Below are 8,150 nucleotides of genomic sequence, written 5' to 3'. Positions count from 1 at the left end.
TGACAACTTTGTTTGAAATCCAACAACATTCACTTTCAACTTCTCCTTCAGCTTTTTCAAAGCCTAAGAGGTTTAGTTGTTTGAGAAGCTTCCTCACAAAATGCTGTCAGTGCAAATTAGTTTATGATTATCCCTCATGTCCTCCATTTGTCGCAAAATTAAGTTTGGCTTGCACGAGGCTCTGGCCAGTGTTGAGGTGGTGACACGGTGACCTCTTTGTCGTTAAGTGGATAGCTCTGCATTCCAACATATACAGTACTTGTATTTATATTTCTCATTTAACCAGCAACAGATTAGTTGCAATGCACTTTACAGAATTCAGTATCAAAACAGATATTGAGGCAGTTTGTTCGCTTGTGGAGGAGAACAGATTGAACCAGTGGGGCATCAGTTGAATGTTGAAATTTCCCATCGATTCAATCCGTAACCACAAGTTAAGTTTGGCCACTTGGACAAGGCCAGGTGGATAATTGTGGGATGCTACTTCAAATCCAAGGTGGTTATCTCCCTGGATGCTGAAGGATTCCATAGGTTTGCTTCATCATTTGGTTCCCTGGATTTAATCCACCACATCTTTGGTCTTTTGATTCCTGAGGTGGACCAGCCCTAAGAATGAGAAATGATACCTGTGTTTTCATGTATGGATGGGCAGTATGGTACATAATAAGATCAGGAGCTTAATGTAAATTATATTGCTCCACAAACACTACAGCCTGTAAAATGGTCACATAAACATCAACAGCCATGATCATATTGAATGGTGGTGCAGGCTCGAAGGGCCGAATGGCCTACTCCTGCACCTATTTTCAATGTTTCTATGTAACAGTACGAGTCTGCAGTGAGCTTCAATTGTATAAAATATTGGGTCAGGTCTCAGCTGAAGTATTGCATGGGGTTCTGGTCCCCATGTTATAGGAATGAGGTGCTGGCACTGGAAAGATTTATGGACGGGGAAAGAGATTTAGAGGGGATATGAAGAGTTATTTTTCACTCAGAGAATGGTGAGTGTGTGAATTGGAATGCTGGAGTGGGTGGAAGCTGAGTCACTACTGCATTTAAGTAATTTAAGTATATAAGCTAGATACTTAAATGTATATAATTATATATGTATATAATAAATAAATGTATATAATTATATATAAAACTATATGTATCTAGATACTTAAATGCATTTAAGTATCTAGAGGAGGCTGTGAATCGCCTGGGCATAGAGGGCTATGGACCACATGCTGGGCAATGGGGAGGTGCCCACTGGAGGAGTGTGAGCTGGGACCGATGGCCCGTTTCCATGCTGCACGATGCTACAATTCTATAAGTATGTACAATTTATCACTGCTCTGCTGAAGGAAAACCTTAAATCTTAAGCGACCGTCGCCCTGTAATCTCCCCTGACCCAGATAACTATGTAAAGTAAATTAAGAACTCAAGCAATGCTGGTATGGGCCCCATGGCTCCCATTTAAACCCACAACTGCTCGGCGACAGAGTGTGTGAGCACATCGGAGCTCCGGCATCTCACCTGGCCATGGAGATAGTAACGGGCAGTTGCCTTATGTTGGGCGGGCGGATACGCCGGACACAGGTGACTTTCAGCACCAGGTCGCGGACAGCGACCCGGAACTCTCTTCTCATCAGGCAGTAGAGGACGGGGTTGAGGCAGCTGTTACTGTGGGCCAGGCAGACAGTCACGGGGAAGACGTAGGCCTGGGTGTTGTAAAAGGCCACGCTGAAGTGGACCACATTCAACTTGATGAAGGCACTCCAGAGCGTGATGGCTTGGTTGGGCAACCAACTAATGAAGAAAGTTAGCACCAAGATGGTGACGGATTTGGTGACCCTGGAGGTTCTCTTTGGGTTGTTGCCGCTCATTTCTTGGCTGTTGATGAAGCGGAGCAGCAGGAGATAAGATGCGGAGATGACGACCAGGGGCAGGATGAATCCGACCAACACTTTGAGTGCCTGGTAGAGCCCGAACCAAAACTGCGGGTTGTTGTGGAGTTCCGGGAACTTGGTGATGCAGAGTTCTTCGCTGGGGAGTACGATGGTGGTGGAGTAAGTGGCCTGGGGGAGGGTGGCCACGCTCGCCACCGCCCAGATGGAGATGCAAGTCAACCAGTCCCAGTGTGGCGAGGAGCGCTTCTTCATCTTCAGAGACTGCGACACCGAGCTGTAGCGGGTGATGCTCATGACGGCCAGGAAGAAGACGCTGGCGTACATGCTCATCACGGTCACCGAACTCACCACCTTACACATGACTCTGCCGAAGGGCCAACTGAAGTCCATGGCCGTGTCCACCGCCCAGAAAGGCAGCGTCAACACGAACTGGATGTCGGTCACGGCCAAGCCCATGACCAAGATGGTCATGGTGGACTTCTTCTTGTTGGCCTGCAGGAGATAGAGGACCAGCAGGTTGCCCACCAGACCCAAGGCGCACACCACGGTGTATACGATGGAGATCAGGATCCTGATGAGTTTAGATCCGTCGTTCTGCACCTCGGTGCCTTGGAAAATGAGAGACTTCAGCAACTCTTCCAGACACTGGTAGGTTTTGTTCAGCGCAAGGGGCACTCCGTCTTCGTCCCAGTAGCATTCTCGGTCAGACATGTCGACCTCTCTCTGTCCCGTCAACTCTCCGCCGGCAGGCAGCGGCTGAAGGGGGGCGACTGGGAGCACCAGCGAGTGTCGGGGTCTCTCTATGCCCCCTGGCCCCCAGGCCAATGACCCCCCCCCCCCTCTTACTCCTGGAACAGTCTTCCTGTCACCCGTCCCAGGTCCCCCTCTCCCTGACCACCCTCTCCCCCAAATCACTCTCTCTCCCAGACCCCCCTCTCTCAGACCCCCTTCTCCCCCAAATCACCCTCTCCCAGACCCCCCTCTCCCAGATCACCCTCTCCAAGAGCCCCCTCTTCCCCAAATCACCCTCTCCCAGACCCCCCTCTCTCAGACTCCCTTCTCCCCCAAATCACCCTCTCCCCCGCTGTTCCCCCACTCCCCAGGTCCCCTCTCTACCCACGTCTTTCTCTCCCCCGATCCTTCTCTCCCGGGACTTCTCCTGCCTCACCCCAGTCCCGCTCAAGTCCCACGATTCCTCTCAACCCCCACGATCCGTCTGAAGTCCGGCGATCCCTCTCTCGCCCCGATTTCTGCCCCCTCTTTCCCGCTCCCTCTCCCTGCTCTCTCTGCCGCGCTAAGATCCTCTATCTCTCTCTAACAACCCACTCCCATTCTACTCCCGGTCCCAGTCCCTCTCTCGGGTTCTTTATCTCGGCGATTCCTCTCCCTCCCCCCTTTCCGGATTCCACCTTCTCCCCTTCTGATCCCTCTGCCGCCACTCCTCCCTCCTGCTATCTCACTCGCCCCTGTTGCACTCTCCCCGATTCTCCTGCTCCCCTCCTTCTATCCCCCCCCCCCCCCCTCCCCCCTCCCCCTGAAATCTAACCCACTCTCTGACCTTATCTCTCTTTCTCGCTTCCTCCCTCCCGATGTCTCCTCTCTCACCGGCTGAACAAGTTAGTCCCTTCGCGCCCGTGTTCACCGCTTCCTCGACTCTTGTTGTATCGGATGAAGAGCGATCGTCCGGCTCTTAAACCAAGTACGTCATCGACACCAACCCGGTGCTGGGCTGAAACGGTGCCCGTGGAGCGGAGCTGGAAAGCCTCGAACCGAAGCCGGGCTTGGGCTGGATCGAGTCTGCACACAACCCGGTCACTTTCTGGTCATGCCAACGCTGTCTGTGCAATGCCAGCGATGTCATCAATGGTTTCACAAGAGTGCAAGAGGATGCTGCCTTCATCTGTTGAATGTCCTCTCAATTTACACCCCAGTCAACGATCTCTACAACCAGTGATATATGTAGTTTGCAGCCCATTTTCAAGGTGGGGTTACAAGAGACTGCTGATACTGGAATCTTGAGCAAGAAAACAAAGTGCTGGAGGAACTCAGCGGGTCAGAAATCATGTGTGGAGGGGAATAGACGGACGACCCATCCGGGTGGGAACATTTGTCATTATGAGGGAGTGAAGAGGAGAGAGCTGATAGGGAGAGATGACGGAAAAGGGTGAGTGAGCAGCTGGCAAGTGATTGGTAAGAAGCGGTTGGACCACGGTAACGGAGGCTGGAGGTGATTAAGTGGAGGACAAAATGGTGCAAATGGTGAAATCTGGTAAGAAAGGGGAGTGGGTTGAGTTGAGGAATTAAGGGGCCACAGCTGCGTGCAGGGATGAATTATCCAGTTTCAAGTAATACACCTCTATCCCTTTCTCCTTTCTCTCTTTTCACCTCTAGTTTTTATCGCTTACACCACCCATCTGCCAATCACGCACCCCTCTCCCCCTTGCCTGTTTCCCCCATCACTTGCTTGGCTTGGCCCCACCTTCTTTCTCATCCTTTCTCCCCCCCTACTCCATCACACTGAAAAAGGGCCTGATGTGAAAAATTGTCTGTCCATTCCATCCACAAATGCTGCCTCACCTGCCGAGTTCCTCCAGCCTTTTTGTTTGATCAAAATCCTCAAACCACCCTGTATAACCCTATACTCAGCCCTATCTCAGCCCCAAGATACTTTGGACTTTATATCAGGGTGGCACTATCTATTTTGGCTTGCACTATTATTGTCTGGTTATCTAATATAACTGATAATTTGTTGTATTATCAGGGGTGACAGAGGAACTGAAGGAAATCCACATTAGGCAGGAAATGGTTTTGGGTAGACTGATGGGACTGAAGGCTGATAAATCCCCAGGGCCTGATGGTCTGCATCCCAGCGTACTAAAATAAGTGGCTCTAGAAATTGTGGATGCATTGGTGATAATTTTCCAATGTTCTATAAATTCAGGATCAGCTCCTGTGGATTGGAGGGTAGTTAATGTTACCTCACTTTTTAAGAAAGGCTGGAGAGAGAAAACAGGGAATTATAGACCAGTTAACCTAACAACAGTGGTGTGGAAGATGCTGGAGTCAATTATAAAAGATGAAATAGCAGCGTATTTGGATAGCAGTAACAGGATCGGTGGATTTACGAAGGGGAAATCATGCTTGACTAATCTTCTGGAATTTTTTGAGGATGTAACGAGGAAAATGGACAAAGGAGAGGCAGTGGATGTAGTGTACCTGGACTTTCAGAAAGCATTTGGTAAGGTCCCACATAGGAGATTAGTGGGCAAAATTAGGGCACATGGTGCTGACATGGACAGAGTGTTGACGTGGATAGAAAATTGGTTGGCAGACAGGAAACAAAGAGCAGGGATTAACGGGTCCCTTTCAGAATGGCAGGCAGTGACTAGTGTGGTACTACAAGGCTCGGTGCTGGGACAGCAGCTATTTACAATATACATCAATGATTTAGATAAAGGGATTCAAAGTAACATTAGCAAATTTGCAGATGACACAAAGCTGGGTGGCAGTGTGAACTGTGAGGAGGATGCTATGAGAATGCAGGGTGACTTGGTCAAGTTGGGTGAGTGGACAGATGCATGGCAGATGCAGTTAAATGTGGATAAATGTGAGGTTATCCATTTTGGTAGCAAAAACAGGAAGGCAGATAAAAGGGGAAGTACAATGGGATCTGGGGGTCCATGTTCATCAGTCAATGAAAGTAAGCATGCAGGTACAGCAGGCAGTGAAGAAAGTGAATGGCATGTTGGCCTTTTTAACAAGAGGAGTTGAGTATAGGAGCAAAGAGGTCCTTCTGCAGTTGTATATGGCCTGAGTGAGACCACACCTGGAGTATTGTGTGCAAGTTTGGAACCCTTATTTGAGGAACAACATTCTTGCTATTGAGGGAGTGCAGCGTAGGTTTACAAGGTTAATTCCCGGGATGGCGAGACTGTCTATGCTGAGAGAATGGAATGGCTGGGTTTGTATACTCTCGAGTTTAGAAGGATAAGAGGGGATCTTATTGAAACATATAAGATTATTAAGGGTTTGGACATGCTAGAGGCAGGAAACATGTTCCCGATGTTGGGGGAGTCCAGAGCCAGGGGCTACAGTTTAAGAATAAGGGGTAAGCCATTTAGAGACGAGGAAACATTTTTTCTCACAGAGAGTTGTGAGTCCGTGGAATTCTCTTTCTCCGAGGGCGGTGGAGGCCGGTTCTCTGGATACTTTCAAGAGAGAGCTCGATAGGGCTGTTAAAGATAGCGGAGTCAGGGGATATGGGGAGAAGGCAGGAATGGGGTACTGATTGGGGATGATCAGCCATGATCACATTGAATGGCGGTGCTAGCTTGAAGGGCCGAATGGCCTACTCCTGCACCTATTGTCTATTGTATTAGTATATATTTGTTTGTTATGTTGCATTGATGTGCCAGCAGAAAGTTAGAACTTCATTGTTCCAGCTGGCTGCATTTGATAATTAAAGATTCTTGATTTGTGATTCTTGTCTCTTCACTTGACATGATATGCAGTGCAGTGTGTATCACCCACAGAATGAACTGCAGTAAAAACTTATTATTTCCCAAACCCATCTTCCACCCAAGATGAGAGCAATAGGTGCGTAGAAAAATGCACACCTTCGGATGTCCTATCCTGACATAGACATTTATTATTCACCGCTCATCAAAATCTTTTTTAATTTTTAACATTTTTTAATTAACAGCATAGAAAAATATTTTTACTGTAGACTACTGTAGAGTCATTAAGAAGACTCACGACAAGCTCGTCAAGGGTACTGTAGAAAGAGCTCTTATCCCAGAATTGATTCAATAAAGGCTGAGTTCAACAAGTTACCAGTGGGTGTTCCTTTGGAAAGTTTTTTTGTTTTAGAAAAACTATGTGTTATGCAAGATACCAATATTCTGTGGTTAGGTTGAGTTGGTCAAGTTATTCTGAAGTTGAACAATTCATCAACAGCTGACAATTTCTCCTGTGATTTGTGCTCTCAGATCCAAAGAGTTTTTAAGGCAAAGTTTTAAGGTTGGTGATGAAAACACTCACACTTGGTCCAGTTGAGTAAAAGGCACTTACATACTTTATATGCCCAGTATGGCGTTGGGTCGGAACTTTGCTCATGGGTTAAAATGTGACCACTTCTAGAGGGGCATGTTAACACATAGATTATACTCGTGCATGCACATCCTTTATGTGTTTCAGGAACAGGGATGAACCTCGTGCCCCTTTCCTGCTCCCCATCACCACTCACTCCCCAGTGAGGATGAAAAAGAATGAAAACGTTTAAAGATATCTCCGGGAAGACCCTAAACAACCCTGACAACCACCCTTTCCAGCGAGATAAATGTTTGATGTGAAGCAGTGAAGTGGTGTAATGAGAAAATGTTACAGGTTTTCCTTTTTAAATTCTCTATTCATAGCATCAACCGAAACCGCAATTTTAATAATAAACGTGCCTTATCATTTTAATGCAATGCCTCCATTTAATGTTTAAAATTGAAAGGAATTTCATGCAGTCTCAATGGCACATATTTTTAACTTGGCACATAATATCAGTAAATTCATGGCATTATTCAGACAAGGTTTCCACATGCGGGCAGTCTTGCAACACCTTTCTGCCATGCACTAACAATGATTGAAAATCATTGTTGATTCTAACACTATGATGTTATGGCAAACTCTCTACAGGTTCGAATATTTCAGAAGATCTGTCTCAATGGAAAGACTTTGCCCCCAGAGTACATTCCATGTTCCTGTCAACTGGAACTCATTTGAGTACTTAAAGCACTGTGACGTTCAATCAGCAGGGGACAATGTATTACAGTGCCCTCCATAATGTTTGGGATAAAGACCCATCATTTATTTATTTGCCTCTGTACTCCACAATTTGAGATTTGTAATAGAAAAAAAATCACACGTGGTTAAAGTGCACATTGTCAGATTTGAATGAAGGCCATTTTTATACATTTTGGTTTCACCATGTAGAAATTATAGCAGTGTTTATACATAGTCCCCCCCATTTCAGGGCACCATAATGTTTGGGACAAAGCAATGTTATGTAAATAAAAATAGTCATGTTTAGTATTTTGTTGCATATCCTTTGCATGCAATGACTGATTGAAGTCTGCGATTCATGGACATCACCAATTGCTGGGTGTCTTCTCTGGTGATGCTCTGCCAGGTTTGTATTGAAGCCATTTTCAGCTTATGCTTGTTTTGGGGGCTAGTCCCCTTCAGTTTTCTCTTCAGCATATAAAAGGCATG

The 8,150-nt window shown here is 46.8% G+C and overlaps 1 protein-coding gene across 1 annotated transcript; it reads right to left on the bottom strand.

The window, feature by feature from the left end:
* Window positions 1–1,514: 1,514 nt before the first annotated feature.
* On the bottom strand, window positions 1,515–2,603 carry LOC116989722 (relaxin-3 receptor 1-like). Its single transcript, XM_033047318.1, has one exon. The coding sequence runs from the start codon at window positions 2,601–2,603 to the stop codon at window positions 1,515–1,517; it is 1,089 nt and encodes a 362-aa protein (XP_032903209.1).
* Between the last annotated feature and the right edge of the window lie 5,547 nt (window positions 2,604–8,150).

This window comes from Amblyraja radiata, chromosome 29, assembly GCF_010909765.2.
Source record: "Amblyraja radiata isolate CabotCenter1 chromosome 29, sAmbRad1.1.pri, whole genome shotgun sequence".
NCBI classification, from domain to species: Eukaryota; Metazoa; Chordata; class Chondrichthyes; order Rajiformes; family Rajidae; genus Amblyraja; species Amblyraja radiata.
The sequence above is the reverse complement of the archived record's forward strand: the minus strand, read 5'-3'. Positions and strand labels throughout refer to the sequence as shown.